The sequence below is a fragment of the Belonocnema kinseyi genome, chromosome 2, assembly GCF_010883055.1.
Source record: "Belonocnema kinseyi isolate 2016_QV_RU_SX_M_011 chromosome 2, B_treatae_v1, whole genome shotgun sequence".
NCBI classification, from domain to species: domain Eukaryota; kingdom Metazoa; phylum Arthropoda; class Insecta; order Hymenoptera; family Cynipidae; genus Belonocnema; species Belonocnema kinseyi.
The window spans coordinates 19,688,753-19,711,869 of record NC_046658.1 but is presented as its reverse complement, the minus strand read 5'-3'; the positions used below and the strand labels follow the sequence as shown (position 1 = coordinate 19,711,869).

Below are 23,117 nucleotides of genomic sequence, written 5' to 3'. Positions count from 1 at the left end.
CCCCCCCCCCCCCCCCTGTTCTAAATATTGTCCCAAATCCAGTTTGGAAATCATTTTTTATCCTTAACTTAACTAAAAAAGGTGGAAGAAAGTGAAATATTGTCTGAATGGCTATAGAAAATAGTTTAGGTGATATTCGCATTTTTTTTTCTTCAAAATTTTCATTTTTATTTCTGAATAGAGGATGATCATTTAAATTATACAATAGTGGGAATAGAAGAGGTGTCGTAAGGTTATTGGGGTGAAATTAGTAATTAGTAATTAGTTAATTGAAAAGGGTCACCAACCCGTACGGAATACTAACGAATTTACGTAATTGCCAATGTGGCCGTTCTCTTAGCCACAAAAATCTTCATCGAGGGACTATTCTCTGAGAAATAATGTGAATGCTGCTCCATAAATCCCAAGGAAATAATTTGGAGACTTCTACATTTCCAGAAAAGTCAGACGGGTATGTTTTTCGTTCCACGAAATATATTTTTATAGATTAATATTCTAATCATTTTCAAGTCAATGGTATGAAATTTAGCTCGAATTATTTGTAAGTGGTAACTATAGTGATATACCAAACGATCCCAAGATTGCTTCACGACATTACGGCATTCAAGCGAATTCCGAACAAACAAGGTAGCAAACAAGGTGCAAATGGTGATTAAACAAGGAATCTGTGGACTGCAGCATTCCTAATTCATTTTTTTTTCTAATTTCTCATTGAATAGCCCCTTGTCCTTCCATTATGAAATTTTATCAGTAGGCAACAATTGTTGATCTTATAAACAATTTCATAAACAAGTAAACAACTTGAATGCTTGTCAACAAATGGATGTTGTATTTTCTTACGAAAATGACTAGCAATGACTCAGAAGGAACTTTATTAGTAGCAAACTTTATGAGGCGACAATATTTGTTTAATGTTTAAATGAATTTTATAAACAAATATAGGTTTTCGTCAGTTTTCAACCAACGAGTTTGCTTTTTTCCAAGGAATTAATTTTAAATTGCTTGACAAAATCCTTCCCCTTATAATACTTTATCAATAAATAATAATGGTTTATTTTATTACAAATTGTTATTTAATCCTGCGATTTTATCATTTTTGAAGAATTTGCCGCTGCATGCAGTATAGTTTAAACTGTTTTTTGAAGAAACGGTCGTGCACTCCTAAAAATGATCACATCGTGGATTTTGTAGTAAAATTGTATTTTAAATTAAAAGTTAATAATTGTTAATAAAGTATCGTGAGGGAAGAATTAAACAATAAATAATTTATTCCGTTGAGAAAAGAACTAAATCTGCCTGTTAAAAATTAATGAAAATCGAAAATAGTTTATGAATTTTGTAATCCATTTTGATAGTGGAACGAATTTTTTAGAGCGCGCAATGACGATGACATGCATTTGTTTCATAAATTTACTTATAACGTCAAGAATGACTTTAGAATTAAAGAAAATGGTAGTTAATCTTGTTTGCGTGTATCGCGAACAAAACAAGGAACAATAAACTCTCCAAGTATTTTGAAACTGGAAGTTACCACTTTCACTCATTAATACGTTAATATTAAAATGAAATAAAAAGATAAAATATTGCAACCTAGTGGATATTACTTTCTAAGAAGTGTCTTTGCTGATTTCGTTATGTTTTTATTAAATATTATCAGGTGCAAAAAATGGAATCACTTATCTTTAGTTAACTTTTATTTTTAATTATGATTGTTTCTAAATCTAAAATGATCTTCTTGGGCTAAAATTGTCAGGAACTTATCCGCTATATGATCCTATACGTAAATCCATGACGATCATAAGACACCTTTTTATATGAACATATGTATGTGAATTACATATGTCTTTAATTAAAGGTATTTTTGTATTATTCCTTTTATTCTCATTTCGAATTTATATTGGAAATTTATTAAAATTAGAGAATATTTTTGTGGACACATAGACGCCTTCATTCAATATGTGTCATGCTGAAAGCGCCGTCTATGTGACTATATCTAATTCCTCCTAAGTATGAGTCTATCTGCATCTTAGAAACATTTTAGGAAAGCTGATTTATGTTAATTTCAGATATTATTGTTATAATAACCCGAGAAAAAATCAAATCTTACCCATACGAAGAACTTATTATAATCCCTGATTTACATGCAATTCATAATAATTCAATTCTTGTTACACTAAGTTATTATGTATTAATAAGATACTAAATAAGTATAATATTCCACCAACATAGCACATCGTGAAAATAACCTCTAAAAGGCACTAGGGTGCATATGACACTATCCACACATACACGGTGGCCAACATTGCATTAAAAACTAAAATCCTTATTTAGTGGAAAGATAATATCATTCTACTAAACAATTACGTTTTAACTGTGATTCTTAAGCCAAATTATATGTATGGAACTTGTAATGTTATATTTTAAAAAAACTTTCTTCTCTGCCGAATATTCGACTTCTTTCTCAAACTTACTTATTTTTCTTAGCTCGTCGACTTTGTTTCAGAAGGCACATAGACACATATTCAGGAAGTACTTTACTATGCCTTTGTCGATATTTAATGGTGAATCATGCAGCAAAATAATCTTTGTTTTATAGTGACGAATACAATAATAATAGTTGTCCTATATAAAAATTCTTAATCTAGACATGATTCATCAATTTATAAACCTTCAAACATCCTATAAAATTCTCGTCGCTAAGATGAATGTATAGACTCTAGTTACTATATCGAGCGTTATAGAACATAGTTATTTTGTTGAGCATTATTTATAATCAATACATATGTCTCCTTTCAGCGAGACCAACATTCCTGAATCTCAACTTGAATCTCAACTCATTGACACGTCTGCAACAATCCAACTCTACCAAGTGTAGGTGACATTGTCCGCTACCCTTTCAAATTGATCAATTTATAATTATACAAAACGTTTGTTACGTAGTTAGTTCTTTTAAAATTTGAAAGTTATAAATTCGACTATTTTAACACAGAATTTTTTTAAATTAATTTGTTTTATTTTCTTCTGGTTTTACTCCTTTCAGGCGCTGTTTATTATTTTGGGTTCACTTTTTATTAATCATTTTTCTCTAGAAATTTTTTTGTCACTTCACTATATATGTGACCAGCCGCGAAGAAACGGACCAAATGCGTCAAAGCTGCCTGCTTTGGCTATACCCAGTAGTGGTGAGTGGTGGGGCTGGTTTTCGCAGGCCTCTCGTTTCGTCTCCTCGTACGCTTGATATGCCTATGTTTGTAGCTTTGTAAAAATAAAAGTAATTAGCGTAATAAAATTTCGATTATTGGAAATGAAAGACTAACTTGAAAATTATCGATTTGTGTAAGAAAATAAAAATCGATTTTTTCCGCGTTAGGTCCCTTTCTGATCGGACGGTCACATATTCAAATGTGATTATTCCACGTGCGATTAAAAGATTTTTTCAAACTTGTATTATTTACATAAATATATTGGTAAACAAACTTTAAAAAACATTTTAAAACATTCTCATCACGAAATTCGTCCATTACGTTTGGCTATAATTGCATTTTTTTATAAACTAAATTGACTTTTATTTTGAAAGATACTGTCTTAAACCAATTTCATCAATTTTTCGAACCGTGATATCAACAGAAAAAAGAAACTGATCCGTGTATTGGGATTTTGAATGTAGAACAGTTTCAGATTCTTCTAACTTTATCCTCATTTTTAGATCTGCCAATAATGGTTTCACAAGTGAACAACTTCAGGGGGAGCCTAACTACAATGGAATTGGGTACAGATCTTTGTTTTAGGTTTAGAAAAAACTTATCAAAATTCCTAATGGATCTGATCTATGCTAGCTGAAGTAAACCAAAAAAATAAAGGAGATATGGAACTTTAAAGGTTTTGTACCTTTTTTTAAATTCACTACGTTTGATTCTAATTAACTGTTTAACTTTTTAAGGTCTCAAATATTTTGTGATAAGGTGAACTTTCAGTTATGACAAATTCCGAATTCTATTAAACTAATTTTATTGGAGGTTGTTAGAGGGATTCTAAATTTTAATTTGGAATCTGTGATGTAGAATATCGTTCATGATTTTTTTAAATGATTGTTAATACAATATTTGGAATACGTGATACAACAAAAAACCATTCCAAATAAAATGAGTTTTAAATAAAACAACGTACTTTTTATAAAACCTGCTTGCTGTTTTAGAACCGCTATTTAGAAACTGCACCAGATCTCAGCGAAACCACGTCTCACGAACCTGATATAGGTGGTTACAGTCTGCAACGGATTCAATACGACGATCTGGCAAAAGTCTCGTGCACCCTGAGGACACGGAGCAACTGAAGGACGAGCGCCTTCTGCATTTTCCCACAAGTGTTTTAGCGTATTGTTCACACGCAGGGATGCTTTTCAGGCTACTAACCAGTGAAAGTTTGGCACCAGTAGATGCAGCACTTCTCATTCTCGACAATTGACTGTATTTCCCTAAGAGCATTTAGAGGAGCGATATTAAGGTTAATGCCGTAAAAGTGACAGAGATGGTAAAAAAGCACTCTTAGTGTCCCATTGTGCCTTTGGATGTAGGTCGTTCCCACGTGAGTTGGAAAACTAGATAGTATGCGTGCTAAATGCTCGGGGTGTTCATAGCACGCCCTGTAGCTATCATCGGGAATGTCGTGGCTCAAAATGTGGCGACGGTATCTTAAGGTGGAAATAACACTTTCTTGACATGCCAAAATGAAACCTTCCGTACCAGACTTCAATCCGAGTGATATAAGGAAAGCAAAAGTTAGCTCCCACTACTTTCTACAGAAACGCTCCTTTGCCCACTTCTTCGTGCTTCCTGACCATTTAAAGAAGAGGGTCTCTTCCATTTGCGACTCTATGTGCTTTACCCAGAATAATCCTGTTGTGAAGACGTTCAAGATTCAATATTCTGCGACCACCTTGATGGCGTGAGATGTAGAATCGCGGAACAGAAGACTTGAGATGCATGCTTTTGATCATGGGCATAACCTTTCGTGTCCCGATATCAAAGGATCTGAGCTCGTTCTTCGTCTATGGAACCACTCGAATTGTATAGAGTACTACCGGGACGGCAATCATGTTCGTTGCAAATACTTTTTTCCTCGCCGACAGTTCGGAAGGCCAAATCTACCGGATGGGACGTTTTTAGCTGCTTTGGAGAGTATCCTTTATATATGTCACATCCTGATTGCGGCTCTGTGGCACGCCCAGACATGTATAAGTCTCTCCAGCGCAAAGGTGTCGTATAGCGCTTCTATTGACGAGCTCAGGGTCGTCAGGGTTGCCATTAAGTTTCCATAGCTTCAAATAAACCTTGGCGCATTTGTCCTCTGGTTTGGACGTGTGGTCGACAGTAACTAGAGGGGCTTGGAATAGTCGAGATGGGTCAGAGAGAAACTGTTGATTTTCTCTTACCCGCCTTCCTCTCTCCGCTCTAGACTTCGCGTCAGATAGTATCCGTATTCTCTCAACAATATGCTTCCTGATGTTCAGCAGCCTACTTTCTTGCCCAGCCTATCTTAATAGCGATTTGATGCATTCGTCTTTTGGTCTTATGATCAACCGTTGGTTTTTTTGCGGTTCGCATCAGCTAAAGCTCTCGCTGCATTATACACACAACAATTGATAGTCCAGAGGTCGGGTTCTTCGGAAAAAAGATCACGAAGCTCGTCATCCATTTCAGCAAGATCTTTAGGCTTGAGAGAAACCTGGGTGTTGATGTTTCTCCGGGTCATAAATTATCGCTCTTCCTCTATCTGATGTCTGCTCGCGGACGGTCTTAGCGTCGCCCCTCTTTTTCTGTTTCTAGGTGGTTTTAGCTGTGGTAGAGTAGGCGTTCCGCTTACATAGCCTTTTTTTGGAGTAGTTCGGCATGGTTTCGCAGGCGTTAATGCGAAAAATGCGATAACTCCGGGAGTTTCTCGCACCACGGAGCATGCAGTCGTGCTATGTAACCCTGTTCAGGGGCCACACTCGCATCGTAGCACTTTAGCAAATCGCGATTTAGTCGCTCCGTCCACCGAAAGGCCCCGAAATTCCGTCGATCCACCGAATGGAATCCATCTTTATTGGCTCCCGCAGCTCTAGAGTGGTCGGCATTGTTGACCGACCTATCGTCGGGGCCCTGCGTGTTCTGTTGTTTTGAACCGCACTTATTACAAGTATGTATGTTCCAACAAAAAATTTGAACATATTTTTAAATAAATAACTTAAATCATTTTTAATAAACTGTCGAATGCTCGTATACACCATAAACGAGGCTGGATCACTAACGACCAACTGGGCGTAAATTGGTTAAGATGTATCTGGAAAGAGTGAGGGGAGATATAGCGTAACTAAGGATAAAGCAACTGCTATTGGGGGCAGTGATTGGGATGGGTTCTAACAGTCGGGGGAAACTAGAAAGATCCCGGAGAGGGTCCTGGGCATGCATGTTCTCTGCTCGGGCAAGGTTTTAAGCCAAAATGCCGGAAGATGGGGCTTGGGTGAAGGCTGGAGATATCTTGGAAGGGGCATCTCGAGGTTTCCTTAATGCTTGAGTCATCAGGGTGGTCGAACCATGAGGTAGCGATGAATCTGGGTTTCTGAGAAGTTATGGGGCTGCTCCCTTGAGAAAAATCAGACCTGGTTAAGTACCAATGGGATCACTTTTTTACGTAACAACGCGGTTTTTTTATGGGGGAGTGTGGGGTACACTTGCGTTTTGTGCATTTTTGTGAGACGATAGAGGAGGTCTACTTCATAGAACATTTCTCTCATCCGTTTCTTATGTTGCCGTACCTGGTGGATCCGGAAATCTCGAGAACTATCAGTTGGCGTGCCTTCCCAGTCTTTGTAGGAATGCACGGTTAGGCATTTCCATGCCTTTTTCAGGTCTTGATTACGACGTTTAGTTTAGTTGTGTCGGAGAAGTTAGACGCCGCACGTTGCTCCGATGATTGTCCAAAGACCACCTTCGTTGATGGAATACTGTTGATAAAAGACAGATTCTTTCTTTGTAAGAATGAATAATGACGCAAGGTGTTTTTATTTGGAGATGAGTTAGCGTCTCTCACCATCCACTCATTAAGCGTTAGTAATATCGTTGTACAGGTATCGCGTTTTCATGGGCGCAGTGTACGATGGGTGTTCAGACTAGGAATTTTTATTTTCAGGGTGTAGCAGACGTTCATCATTAAAGGGATCCTATTCGTCACTAATACCAGAATGAGTTTTTTTCCAGTGAACACTGCAGATAGTGTATAATTAGACGTGCCAAATTAAACTCAACCTAGTGACGATGTTCTTCTCAGGTTAAAGAGTGGATAACGATGTCTTCTAGGTACATCATGCAAAATTGATTGATGTATTTAGCGAAGGTGATTTGGAATAAGGCCCTTTTTTATGCCAATTCTTAAAAAGGTAACTTGGTTTCCAAGCACCGGTTACCGTGGAGTATGACTACCAGTTTAAAAAAGGGGGGACTGGTTTTATGAGGGGATGGGGATTGCAGGGAAATGATTTGTTTGCACGAGTGACGGTGCAAACGAATTCATTCGGGCTGAGGCCGCAAGGACTCGGAATCAGTCGAAATGAATTTACGCCTCTCCATTGATACAAGCGTAATCGAATTTTCTTTATGATACGTGCGGAATCATTCTGGCTAAGCGTGGAATGGCACCTAACATTCGGACTGATTGCGCATATACCGCCGAGAGGAGGTAAAATGAAAACTTTATTCAGACTGATGCGGCATCATTCTGATCGAAGTACAGAATCATCCAATGCCATTCGAAATGAACTTGAGTCACTGATTTGAACTTAAAAAGAATGAATCTTAATCGAACGGAGTGGTTCGGACTGCACTTAGCTTTCACATTCATTCATGATCGATTGGAGGGATTTCGAGTTCGGATGCAAACAAACTCAATTTCAGGGAGTCGTCGAGGCTCAGATGATATATTGATTGTCCTATTTTCCAACACTGCAGCTTTCACATTCATTCGTGATCGATTGGAGGGATTTCGAGTTGTTCGGATGCAAACAAACTCAATTTCAGGGAGTCGTCGAGGCTCAGATGATATAGTGATTGTCCTATTTTCCAACACTGCAGCCTTGGCAGCCACGCTGGCGCGGGTTCGATTTCCAAAGCAGGAAGCGAAGCTGGACGTGCTTTCTGAAAGATTCGCTTGTGTCCCTTGGTATACTACCAAACAGATACCCAACAGTTTATAATTAACCCTACAGTACGGTCCCTAATGACCCTAGCAGTTGATGCGAATATAAACATTTAACTAATAGAAATAACACAATTTCATTCCGAAGATAAATGGATACCCCAGTGATAGAAATGGATCGAAGAGTAACGAAGACGTATTTGAACGGATATCTATTGATAACTGAGGTGATAAAATTGTTATGATTTCGAACCTTTTACTTCTAGCAGGGCTGATATTTTACGAACATGGTGCCGATATTTCTGTTTTGTTAATATCAATGATTCTAAATTTCGCTGCTGATCAAGTAATTGTTTAATCGCATTTTTCACTTATCGTTTGAGCTAAAAGGTGTGGTTTTATCTAATTTTTTTATTCGTTATCGTGTTTTTGATTTGCTTAGTGGATTTGCATGCTCCGAGGCCTTTATCCAATCCATACTTGTAAAGCATAGGAAAAAGATCTAGAGCCAACCGAGCAGGTCAGAACTCATATCGAAGTTATAAATTACAAGGTACCCCTTCCGCCCAAAGCGTCCTAGATCACTTACTTATTCTGCAGTGCAATTACAATCTATAGCCCTCTTATCCAGAACCTGAGAGGGCAGTCCTGCGCAAATATGAGATATTCTTAGTCTCGTAATGAGGTCAGGGGAACGTCTCGGAAAACTGGCGCTACGGAACCATGTTGTAGGTATTTCACCAATAATGCGGGAAAAATACTTTACCCGCGAACTACCTGTTTTTGCGTATAGCCAAAAAAAAACAACCCAAAGACCGTTTCGAAGCAAGATGCAAATATCTTACAGGAAATCCCGTTAATTCAGTATCGGGAAGTCGAGAGACAGACCTCGCAACCTCATCCACAATTGCGTTCCCAATTATGCTCAACTGCGCGTGAACCCAAGCAAATCGAATAAAGAACCCGCCACGTCTCCAATACGTATGGGAGTTGCTCGAGAGTCTCAAAGCATGATCGCATCCAACTATAATATCATAAAATAAAACTGTCCCGGTAGAGATACGTGCTTCACTCATTGAGTCGAAAGCATCTATCAAGTCGCAACGCTTGGAAGATACCTGGGATTCCTGGTCTTTTGTGAACCATAGACGATCTGCCATCCTCATGGCTAAGTCACCTGTTCTAAAATAGAGGGAAGCCCTTCAGTTAATCGTGCAGACGACGTACATAATATTGTTCGAATAGTACTTTTATATGCAATACACTTTATATGTGGTACCCATATCAATCGTCTGTCAAGAAAGATATCGAAGTAACTACACTTAAACTTCGTTTGTATCCGCTCTCACTTATATCCTCTCGCGCTTATATCCCTATCATAGCTCTCATGCATATCCGTTTGGTATCCACCATTTCGCAGTACCACGGCACAAACAAGCAAATCAGCTCGCAGCGCGGCCATTTCCCCTCCGCTGAGCAGCATTGGTTGGATCCCCTTTCGGAAGAATACAAGTGAATGTTTTCGTTCTCGAAATACGGATATAAACGCGATTTTAGTGTATTAGAGGATTAGCAAGGAATAACAACTTCCCCAATGTCCAGGGAGATTCCGCCAAATAGAGAGTCCTAGTCCTACCAGCTGTGGAGAGAGATTTGAGAGTCCGAAGCAGCAGGCCCTGGGGAAAATGCATGTGTTCCAAGTCCTTCAACTTATTGATCAATATTTCTGGAATAACCGAATTGAACGCTCCTTTTAGATCAAAATCAAGCGCAACGGTCCCTTTATCCTTGCAAAAAACCGTCAAAACGTCCGTCGCCACTGATACTACACAGTCCATAGATAATTTTTCCCTTTCAGATATGAATTAGAATTTAGAAAGCCAGTAGTAGAGCCTCCGGAAATGGGGTTTCCCTACATATACCGTTACAGAGACCATGCACATATCTAAGCACTGTTTTAGCTAGCCCACAGATAATCTCGCACGTGACTCCCTCCATTCCTACCCAGTGCCCAACTGGAAGAATGGATGTTAAAATACCCATAGAGCAGCACCATTCCATGATCATCATCATGAATAACTAGGCTAATCTAGCTGTCATTTCGAACTGACTCGGGGGGGCGCATACATCGCAGCAATATTCAAACTCTAGACTCTTGTCCTCATAGCTTTCAGTGCCACCAAACGAATCTTTTCAGTTTAATAGAATAACAAAATTGAAATGAACAAAATATTAATTCTCAAAAGAAAAAAGGAACTATATTGAGGGTGTTGGTTCAATCCGACTTTGAATTTTTTTATAGGCACGGCACTGATTCCATATATATATTTTTCCGAAGGACTTGGAAACGAAAGAAAGAAAACTTATCGAATATCCGGGGTTTTGCAAGATCCTCGGATCAATAAAATATTGAAAGATCGAACCTTTTGTTGAGGAAATCATTATACCGGATGAAATATCCGTAAAAAAAAATGGACGGTCTTAGCGCTATACGGCGCTAAGCGCTCAAGATCAGTGAATAAAACGAATTACAACAGATTTCGTTACAAAAGCGATGTCAACATAGAAATCATGGTTCAGATCGTGGTCTGTCATATTTTTGCCTACATCGTTGTCTCATATAGCGCGCTTCGCAAAACCGTACTGTTCTCAAGAGTGCTGAACACTAAGCCCTCATGAACAGTGAATAGAACGAATTACAATAGATTTAGTTACAAAAGCGATGTCAACATAGAAATCATGGTTCAGATTGTGGTCTGTCATATTTTCGCCTACACCGTTGACTCATATAGCGCGCTTCTCAAAACGATCAAATGCTAAGCGCCCAAGATTTTAACTTGACTAATCAATCACTATTTTAAAGGCAGAAATGGTACCCAAAGTAACATTAGTAACTAGTGCGCACATTCCGACAATAACAGTGTACCCTTTGTAAGAGGGCCGAACGCTAAGCACCCATGATCAGCGAATAGAACCAATCCCAGTAGCTTTTGCGAAATATTAAACTATTTCTGGCTCTTGATTCTGGTTCGCTTCTTCACCTCTATTAGAAGCATCTAGAATCCTTTTTAGCAAGGAAGTTCGAGGATACTTTAGGTGTTGCTGGTGACGTGCATAACCCAGGAACCATAAAACGCTTGCAATATGTGTGCAAGTGCCAAGAGTTCTGGCCCCTGACTTACGTGTGCAGTAATAACCGAGAAGCGTTTCGTTATTGTCTGGTCCTATGTCATCGATCTCATTAAACGCTATTCACAGCTGGTACCTTGTCGCATTTCGGAAACGAGAAAATACTCGTACTCTGATCAAACCAGGTTCATTAAGTCGCGTATCTAGTTGAAACTCCTCATCTTGTTCTCTTTGTAGCTTCGTCTTGAACGTAAGATGGGGCAAGTTCTACTTGATACACGCCAATTGTTATGTCGTGTATTTCTTCCAATGTAAGGCGAAGAAATTTTGGTACTTGAAATTCGTGCAGGCGATTCCAATTTGCATTTCCGTAGCGCATATTGTCCACTTCTACGCGCGCCTGCAAAATATTTTGCTCATGAGCTCTCGCTATATATTCTCTTGCAACCTCTGCTGTTGCGCCTTTCATCTCGATAACAGAAAGGTATCGATTAATTATGGCACCAGCAATACGAAAGAAGTCCCTTAGATTGTGTACATGAGCCATCGGAATGGTTTTCTCGAAGAACTTAAAAATGGACTTTATGTGGCCATTTCCGGATTCCACTATCCATCTAGATTTCTTTATTAGCCGAGCTTCGTTTGCTTCTTCCGTTATCAATTGACTCTGTCCTTGTTGGAGATATGGTGGTATCTTGGAGACAATTCCTAAGTGTTCTAAAAGTGGTTGGACATCTCTATATCCACGGTCCTCTATAAAAATATCACCAATGTCGAAAAGTTCTCTCATACATTCCACATCTCTTTCAAATTCGTTAATGAGCATTTGTGCGTCATTGTTACGCGAGTTAGAAAAATTACAAGCATACCATCGTCAATGGAAATAATAAGTGAATGCGGTTTAATATATGTATGATATAATAATAAGTGAATTCCGAGGTTTCAACTTTTTTTAAGTCATTAAGCCTACTTTCAGTTCGTCGCTCATTCTGAATTCGTTCGCTTTTTGCTTTAAAAAGTGACAATCGTTCATCATGCAGCATTCACTCATTATTTCCATCGATGCCGGTATGTTTGTCTGTCATTTCTTTTGTGAAAGGCCTTTGAAAAAGTGATTTCTTAGTCAAGTTCAAATCTTCTGCGCTTAGCGTTTGCCCGTTCTGTGAAGCGCGCTATATGAGTCAACGGTGTTGACTCATATTGTCATTGGTTTGGCTAAACATGTTACTGACCACTTCTTGATGCGTGTTTCTTATACAGACATCGCTCGTGTCGCTAAAGCTACTAGTATTGGTTCTATTCGCTGATCATGGGCGCTTAGCGTTCGGCCCTCTGGCGAAGGGTACACTATTATTATCGATGTGCGCACTAGTTAATAATGTTACTTTGGGTACCATTTCTGCCTTTAAAGAAGTGATTAATTAGTCAAGTTAAAATCTTGGGCGCTTAGCGTTTGATCGTTTTGAGAAGCGCGCTATATGGGTCAACGGTGTAAGCGAAAATATGACCAACGACGATCTGAACCGTGATTTCTATGTCGACATCGCTTTTGTAACAAAATCTATTGTAATTCGTTTTATTCACTGATCTTGAGCGCTTTGCGCCGCATAGCGCTAAAACTGTCCATTTAAAAAAAATTTTTTTTACGGATATTTCATCCGGCACTTATAACCTTAAAAATTACAAAGGTTCGGCTAAATCCACCGAAAGCCATTTTCCCATACATTTAGTGCGGGGTCCTTTGCGAATGATAGAAATCAGCGGGTAGCAGACGGCATTAGAACTGTTAGAATCGTTTTCTGATTTATTTTTTTACTCACAATTCTGACATAATAGAAGAATTCTAGAGACCAGACGATCTTCCAAAGGACCAGGTCTTGATGATGCTGTCCCCAAATTTCGCGAAATACGTTGCGAAATGGAGCAAAAAGCAGAGCGAACTGACATGCCCTGTCTATGTTTTTGTAACTGTATTTGTAATCAACGTCCAGACTAGCTGTTATCTTCACTCTACACACGGTATCGGGGCGCCCTTCGTTATCGACCGTGGGTTAAGACTACAATTCTCAAAGGGGAAAACCTCTTCTGGGACATTGACTTTTTTATGAGACTATCATCAATCGACATTACTTCGAAAATATTGAGACACGTATCCCGGATTTCTTGGACCCTTGTAATAACTATGAGCGTTTTTAAATCACATTAGCCAAGGGTGCAGAACCTCTACCGGTTTGCGCGCATGGTCTCCGCGCATGGTTCGAATCTTTTCCTCAATTTTTTTTTTATTGTAAACATGTCAAATAATAATTTGTTATGCTTCCCCGGCGAATAAATCATTTTTTCGAAAAATAATACTGGTAAATAAATAGCATGCAGACATTTTTCGAATAATTTATATGCATAATCGTAATTTTTGTTTACATTTTTGCGGGTGATAAATGTCATAGTTAATCACGTAGCTGGGTGATGCACTGTTCACTGCAGCTACGGAAGAAATGAGAATCAGCCAAAGATTAGGCAGTTTTCAATTGGGAAATAAAAACAAAAAATTTGAATACAATTTCCTACAAAATATTGAAATGGAATTTTTTGCAGATAACATCTGCAAACGCAGAAATTTGATCGATACACCAATTTATGATTGTATGTCAATTTGTAAATGTACCCAGTTTTAAATTATAACTGGATTATAAATGATAAATTTATCAAGTCACCCAAGAATAAATTTCAAAATTACAAATTAAGAATTCGCAACATTTTGGAAGTAGGCCCTCTGCAAACTTATTTATAAATCGGAAGTTTATCAATTCACCCAACAACTTTTCTGGATTTTGAAGAAATTTTTACATAGATAATTATTACAAAATTACAAAACTGGAGAATATTGACTTTTCTTAATAAATTATGAATTTATCAAGTTATCCAGCAAAAAATTTCAAAACCATCAAATTTCGACATTGAGCCCTCTGCAAATTTATTTATAAATTCCAAGATTATCAAGTTGCCTAATAACTTTTCCAGATATTGTACAACTTTCCACATTGATTATTATTCCAAAATTACAAAACTGGGAATCTTGACTTTTCTTTATAAATTTTAAATTGATCAAGTTACCCATTAATAAATTTCAAAACTATCAAATTTCAAAATTAGGTTTTATGCAAATTTATTTATAAATTCCAAGCTTATCAAGTCGCCCGACTATAAATTTCGACATTACACAATTTTCCAGATTTACAATTTTAAAATATAAATGACAAATTCGAAAAGTATCTGCATGCTATTTATTTCCCAGTGATATTTTTTAAACAAATAATTTATTCGCCGGGGAAGCATTAAACAGTATTATTTGACATGTTTACAATGCGAAAAAAAATAGTTGAGAAAAAGATTCGAACCCACGGCAGCGTAGTTGTCAGCCAGGCTCTTTTCCGCTGAGCCAGCGGAGTTTGATGGGAGTCCATGCGCGCGAACCGGTAGAGGTTCTACACCCTTGGCTAATGTGATTTACAAATGCTCATAGTTCTTACAAGGGACCAAAAAATCCGGGACACGGGTCTCATTATTTTCAAAATAATGTCGATTGATGGTAGTCTCATCAAAAAGTCAATGTCCCAGAAGAGGTTTTCCCCTTTGAGAATTGTAGTCTTAAACCACGGTCGATAACGAAGGGTGCCCCGATAGCGTATGTAGAGTGAAGATAACAGTAGCATGGACGTTGATTACAAATACAGTTACAAAAACACAGACATGGCATTATCGAGACCTGACCATTTGGAAGATCGTTTGGTCTGTAGAATTCTTCTATTATGCCAAAATTGTGAGTAAAAAAATAAATCAGCAAACGATTCTAACAGTTCAAATACTGCCGTCTGCTAACCGCTGATTTCTATCATTCGCAAAATTCATAATTATCATGAAAATAATGATTTCCTCAACAAAAGGTTCGATTTTTCAATATTTTATTGATCCGAGGATCTCGCAAAACCCCGGATATTCGACAAGTTTTCTTTCTTTCGTTCGCAAATCGCTAGGAAAGAATATATATGGAGTTGAGTTGTTCAAGCGAGTTTTCTAAAAAAAAATTAATAGGTTAAAAAACCTGATAGGCCTAGTTGTATTTAAAAAAGGATAAACTAATTTGAAAATTCTGTGATTTTCTGTTACCCTACTCTTATTCTCTGGGAATTAAGTCTATCAGGATGTTTCTCTGACCTACGATTGATTCAGACATTCACTGGGATTCCTAGAAAGATAAACAACTATATAATATAAACTATATGGCAGTACTAACAGAAATGCGAAATTGGATTCCATACACCTTTACTTGTAAGGTCCACAATAAGAATAAAACTAAAATAAAATAATTTTAATAATAATAAAATAAGGGAAAATCATTTTTAAAAAAGTAAAATTTTTTTTAGAAAATTGGATCGAAATAATCCGAAAGTAGATACAAAAGTAACCTAATTGACACTTTCGGTCTTGAGAATACTAGAACTACATTTGCCAGGATTTGGCTGCCCCTGAAAATTTTGTGAAAAGTCTAGACCTGTTGGCATACTGTCAGGGGACCCTTTCAGGTGAGAGAGAAGGGGTTGAGAAGTTGCAGTTCTACGACTTCTTGAATGAAAAATACCCATTCCGTCCAACTTCATTTGTCTCTTATCGTAGCAACAGTAAATCCAAATAATAAAAATAAATACGAGACGAGACTGCATGTGGTACTCGTAAATTTGAGCAAAGGGTTTGACAGCTAATAACCATGTAAGGAACAGCAGCAGTTGTACAGATCGACCCACTGAACGTAGATTGATCAGAGACATGGTTATATCGTTGAAAATCATAGCACCAGGATCTCCGAATCATCTTTTTGCGACTCTACTTCTTTTTCCGTTTCTACCGCCTGCCGAGTGCATGCTATATCGTCTTCCAAGATCAGGAATACAACCTAAAGGGTTTTCTAATTACTAAAAAGAAAGTAACTCTCGAGTTTGTTTACTTACTTTTTACGTTTTATGTACTTTTTCCATATAAAGTCAGCAGGTGAACGTGACACCTCAGAAAGTAAGTATTTCTGCGCTGTTGATGAAATCTCCTTGATGGACAATAAAAACAAAGAAAAATTGAAATAGTTTTAGATTCAGTTTGACTGTGTCTCTTATTCAAAGCGAAATTTTTAATATGCATTAGACGGTTGCGCCACGCCACCGCCACCGGCCATCCTACAATTTGTTGCGGAAATTCCGGCGACCAATTAGGATTTAAGTAAATGGATTTAAATAAATATCTTATGCTGGAAATTGATCTTCTGTTCCCACATGTTTTTTATAATTTCCAAGCTGTGTGTCAACAAAAAGACATTTTTAGAAAAAAAGCAAGTTTTTCACATTTTTTTGCACAGAAAAAATCAAATACAAAATTTTAACGACTTGTGAGTTTATGCAATAGTCATATATGTAAAGAATAACTGGCGAAAATTGCACAAGGATCGGTGGGACAAATAGTTTTTTGAGGTTTCATCAAGAAGCCGTGTAAAACGCTGTTTCGAGAAAAACGCGTTTAAAGTTTTTACGAATAGAAAATCGTTCAAATGTTACCTATTATCAATAAGATATGCCCAGACCATAAAAGCTACCTTCTGCCTGTTCCAAAAGATCATTTTCTTTAAAGCATTCAAACTAGCCACGATGTAGAAACAGTTACGATATATAATCGGCGGCTCAGCCAGCGACCGAGTGGATGAGCGCGCTGAGTTACTAACGCGAAAGGTACGGAAAAATACAGTGAAAATGCTAGGATCTTTGTTAAATTTTTACACAATCTTTTTGAATATATATACTTTTGAAAAATGCTAGAAAAAAGTCGATTTTTTGAAGTTGGTGAAGTGGTGAATTAAATACAAATTATGTCTTTAAAATAGATGGAATAAAACCCGACAAAATTAGGAACACTTTTTTGACCTCCACAAAGGTAAACAAAAAATTTAAACTCAAAAAACTTTAGGAACTTTGTTGACAAGAAATTTTGAAGTATTTTTGTATGGCTAGTGTACACTACCTTATTGCATTATGTCGATTTCCGGCTGGAAGCGAACAAGTTTATATAGAAATGAAGATATAACGTTATTTGAAGCCGTAAGGTAAATATGGATTCAGAGTTACCGCTAAATTATAAAGCAGGGACATACAAATTATATTAAACATACTTCGAAGCTTAGTAAAGCCCGCTAGTCTAAATTCTTGAGCGTGAAATTGGTGAGATTAGAGGTTATGAGCGATTAAAATTGGAACTCGTACGCAATACTCTACAATTACGGATGATATGCAGATTTGTTTGGACGATTTTCCTTCATTTTAAATGTAGCCCTTACTAGAAGAAATGAAATAAAATTAGAGAGTAAAAATAACTTTGAACTGTGCAGCGTAGCAATACTGCTAATCCTTATAAATTAAATAGATAGTACTAATTCTTAATACATTAGTGAAAAGTCAGGCACTGCCTTACTCTAGTGAAAATTTCGACTAATAGTTTAACTGAACTATTTTTCTGACCAGTTGAGCATAAAAACGCTGTATTATTGTTTATAGAAAAAAATTGTTTTTCCCTGTTGGAAGTAAAAACGTCCAACAAGGTAGAAACGTATAGATAGAAAAAAATAGAGATGTTTAATTCTTCCGAAATGCACACTTTGCATCCCACAAATGCTATCTTTTTTCCAGACCCTATTCGACGTATCTACACAGGCCTATCTCTTTGTATCACTGTCTCTATCTTTTACATTCACAATCCTCTATCTTTTTAGATCACATTGTGGTCACATGAGTCTATTTTTTCTATCTGTGTTGTCCAAAAATGGCTATCTTTATCTATCCCTGACTATCCACTATCTACGATATATCGTTTTAAGTTCTATCCATTTTAATGCACTAAAAAATATAGTATTCTTATCCGTTTCTAAAATAATAATAATATATTTTGAGTTGCAATCCCTCGCAAAATATTAGTAAACCAGCAAGGGTTTATATACCTGTCAACAAAATTCCGTAACTTTACGACTTACTACTCGAAGTTCGAATTCTGCATAGGCGTCTACCGATCGTTTAGTTATAGCCGGTGCAAATGATTTCCCTTTTGTGTGACTCTTACTGCCAGCCACCTGTCGAGAACCTGCCGGTACTAAGTCAAGGATGTACGTCAAGTAGCGCGCGCAAAGTTAAGAATAGAGCTGGACAAGCGAAGGATTCATCTGAACAGAGCGGCTAGGATTCAGAAGGTTAGGGCAATCTTATATTTCGGAACAGATAAAAAAGAATTCAATTCCATAGGTAAATAGGGATTACAAAAGATAGACAAAACTTTGGTTGGTCTAATGATTAGAAAAGGATAAATGCAGGTAAGCGAAGGATTCTTGTCTATAGAAAGTCTGGAATTCAGAAATTTAGGGTTGACTTATATTTGAAAAAAGATAGAAAATGTTTTAATTAGAGAGAAAGATAGGGATTGAAAAAGATAGGAAAAATTTTGTATTGCATAATGGCTAAAAAGGACAGTAGTGGATTAGCTGTGGATACATTTCGATAGAAAGACTGGGATTCAAGAAGATAGTTCTACTTTATATTTCAGACAGGATAGAAAAGGATTCAATTGGATAGGAAAATAAGGATTAAAAACTATAGACGAAATTTTGTATTGACTAACGGATAGAAAAAGATAGACGTGGATAAACGTAAGTTTCATATCGATAGAAAGACTGGGATTCAGGAGGACAGGGCTGACTTATATTTAAAAAGGTATAAAATGTTCGAATTAGATAGGAATATGGCGATATAAAAGGATAGACAAAGTTTTCGATTGCATAACAGAGAGAAAATGATTCAATTAGATAAGAAGATAGGGATTGAAAAAGATAGAATAGATTTTGGATTGCTTAACGGATAGAAAAAGATAGCCGTGGATAATCGAAGGATTCATTTGGATAGAAAAACTAGGATAGAGATAGGTGGTAGAAAGAAAGAGATACATGTGGATAAGCTGTGGTTAAACATAGATAGGAAGATTGAGATTCAAATGAATAGAGGTGATTGTAGATTGAAAGAAAGGTAGAAAAGGATCAAAGGGATAGACACAGAATAAAGATGGATACATCGCCCTTTCATATCTTTAGAGCATGTTTCAAAACCTAGAAAATTATAACAACAAAAGTCTTCGACGATTTGCTCGGAGTGGGCTGCGTTTTATTCGTTTCGTTTTTAGCCAAATGCTCACAGATAACGATGGCATTGTGCAAAGTCGATGACATTTTTTTGTAAAAAATCGAAACCACACACAAAGATAGATGTACACAATACGGCTTCACTTCAACAAATGTTAAGTTATCAAGCTGACAATTCGACAGAACGTCAATGACACTTCTATCAACACAAAAAAATAATAATTGAAATCGGCCGAACGAGAGCGCCACACGGTGACGAGTCCTAAAACTTTTGGATCAAGGTGGTATGTGACCGCCGCGAAGAAAGGGACCTAACATGTGATAGCTTCCTTTTACAGGAGGAGCGATCAAATAAGCTTTCCAACACAAGAACAAAATGGCAATGGTTTACAATTTTCTACCACTATATAAAATAACGTTTTTTAACCTAACCTAAATTTGCCCCTTTCTAAGAATTCTTTTAACAACTGACCCTAAAATTTTTGGAAATTAATATTTCGTATTAGACAATCGAATTCTATGTACTATTCAATTTGCATAAATATTAAATTTTTTAAGTACTCATTCAATAAAATTTATTTTGCTTCGAATTTCACATGCTTACAACCTCTGACAGTGTTAAAAATCGACTTTAATCATCAGGGAAATATTTTATTATGTATTTAAATGTCTAAAATATGTTAGATTTACTGTGAGATTTTGCATTTAATTAAGTTTGGCTGTCCTATCGTCGTTCCAGGAATTGGATACTAATTCGTTTATCATGAATCACTGGTTGTACCACTATGAAACTTACAGGACCTACGTAACTCATTTTGGCCTTCATCTCACAAACGCATTAAAAGTGATTTAATTAGAATCAAAGGTATGGAATTGAAAAAAAGTAAAAAAATTTTAATGTCTCATATCTCCACTTTTTTCGAATTTTTCAAAAAATATTGCTGGGGTTTTTCTTCACTTCCATAGGATTAAATATACTCAGTTACAACCAAATTTGATTAAAAAAATATTTTCGTGATCACTTCACATGGATTCCATAGACTCCAAAACAAAAATGGTTTTAAGGTAACTATTTGCGTGATGCCGAATTAACAAATGTCAGCAGCCATTTTAAATAATCAGAATTTCTGACGAGAATTGTTACATTTAAACAATCCGATGTCAAATCACCTGAAGAATTTCAGTTATTGTTAGTAATTTTGATGAAAATTGAAAGATCCGTTCTCTTAGGTTTTAAAAGAAAACCCTCAAAATAATTTTTTAAACATTAAAAAAACGTAGGTGATATTCAAAATTTGAAATTTAGTCGCTGTCTTAACATTTATAACTTTGGTGATTTTAATTAAATTAAAGTGTATTTCTTTTAATCATTCATAATAAGATGCAGTTATGAAAAAATATCTTTTGAAAGAATAAATGTTAAAACCTTCTTGGATTTATCACAAACAAACTTCTAAACTGCATTTCTGAAAAAAACCCATTTTTTATTTTCTTTAATTTTGTTATAGTTTACCATTTCCTCTACAAGCAATGTAAATATCAGAATGGAATCTTTTTTTAGTGTTCGAGAAATAATTAAAAACGTACGCATAAACGATGCACATGATGTAAAAAACTATGTAAACAATGGACGAACAATAGGCGCATATTATATTCGTATGCACGAACTTTAAGAGTTCAGATTCTCGGGCGCCAGGCTCAACATGTCAAGGTGTATGTTCTGACTTATTTCTTGAAAACTTTGCTTTTGAAAAAACCAAGAGGTTTTTGAAATTTTTTTGTTCAAAAATGATTTCTTCAAAACTACGTCTTATTACGAATAATTTTAAAAAAATCACCTTAATAGCATCAAGATCGTCAAAGCTATAAAAGTTAAAAAAAGGGATCAAAATTTTCCATTTTTAATATCTCCTAATTAAATTTTGCAAATATTATTTTAGGATTTTTCTTTTAACACCTACGAGAACGGATACTAGAATTTTCGTTAAAATTACTAACAATAAATAAAATTCTTTAGATGATTTGATATAGAATTGCTCATTTCTCAACGGAAACGACAGGAAAACTTATAACTCGTGAGAAAATATTCACAGATGGTGAACTGCGGGGTTCGAAGACTATTAGACCTCTATTTGTGTCTTATATTACCAAGAGCGGAATAATCTTGTACTTATCTTTCATTATTAATATTGTTATAATGTATAATTCTGAAGTTAAAAAAATCTGAAAATTTCGTACTTTTTAACATATCTTCCTGTTTACGACATAAATTCTATTTCGACACCTACATTCAATATGAGGCTATCTGTTGACAGCGCCGTGTATGAGACTATTCCCTCTACTTATACACAGCTCATAGTGTCATACTCGGCGCTGTCAGCAGATAGACTCAAATTGAATGTAGGCGTCCAATTATCTTAATTATCTTAAATACTGGTGAGGTAAGGCTGCGCCGAAACTATCAATATAACAAAAATAAGATTAAGAACCTTTTAATGAAATGATTCATTTTTCTTCTGGGATATATACACTAGGGGCAATATTCACGAGGTTATTGGAATTAAATTTTTTAGTATTTTTTCAAGGTTCACTTCAGCCAACACAGATCAGATTGATCAGGATTTTTTACGTGTTATATCTAAATATTTTGAGCTGCTAAAAAAATCGTAGCTACAGCGAAACCTATAATCCTACAGACTTATCACCCACAGTTGAAACATTTGTACTATAACATTAAATATGAATATCATGAGATGAGAATATAAAAATCCTTTATGTACACGTGGAGTATATTGAGGACATTGTTCTGTTTTCCTTAGTATATTTTCGTTTTTAGAGATTATGATCTAGGAATAAGAGCATCCGTTCAGAACTTTTATTTTTACTGCAACCTTAGCATATGGAGATCATTATTAACCTTTGAATCACAGATTGCACAAAAGATGCAAAAACATAATACCAGAATTTTAGCAATTTTCCATGATCGTTTAGCTCTGGATCAATTGGGGAACGAATCTGAAAGTTTAAATGAATATTCTCTTTTTCTGTGTACTACTCTCATATAACTGTGATATTTTCGTTTTAGCATCGCCTAATATGGTAGGAAGCAAATTAGGATTACGAATGACGACGCTTCACGAAGAAACTTTGAATACGGGAAATCAATTGTCTCCACCCACGCAAGACGAAGATGAAGAGAAAAGTGAGGTTGATTATTGTGATTACGAAACATACCAGGTACAGTTAAAATGTGCTTTTTCTGCTTTACACAAATAAAAAAGTAAATTCAGCGCTTGAGTTTTTTTTTTCATTTCATATCATTTTAGACGAAATTTAACAAGTGAAGCGAATAAAGTGAAGCTCGCTCGCTAGTGTGCGAAGTAGGTGATTCACGAAGAGTGTGAAGTTTGCCACATGAACGCAGCAAGTGTGACAAGCACACGAGTCGAAAATCACGTACACGGACTAGCACCACATACTATTTTTTGAAACAAGTGCGTGCGAAGTGTGTGAATAACTAGCCAATTTTATTCGCACACGACTATCAGTACGCAAATACATTCTGACATAACATTTGAGAATCGAGCACTTCGCGCACATT

General features: G+C 36.3%; 1 protein-coding gene across 1 annotated transcript in view; it reads left to right on the top strand.

The window, feature by feature from the left end:
- Nucleotides 1-23,117, top strand: part of LOC117167957 (kinesin-like protein KIF13A) — a 576,826-nt gene that overhangs the window by 420,447 nt on the left and 133,262 nt on the right. Inside the window, exons 21-22 of the mRNA XM_033353225.1 lie at nt 2,797-2,871; nt 22,602-22,753. Coding sequence (XP_033209116.1) covers nt 2,797-2,871; nt 22,602-22,753 — 227 coding nt within the window. The remainder of the gene's footprint in view (nt 1-2,796; nt 2,872-22,601; nt 22,754-23,117) is intronic.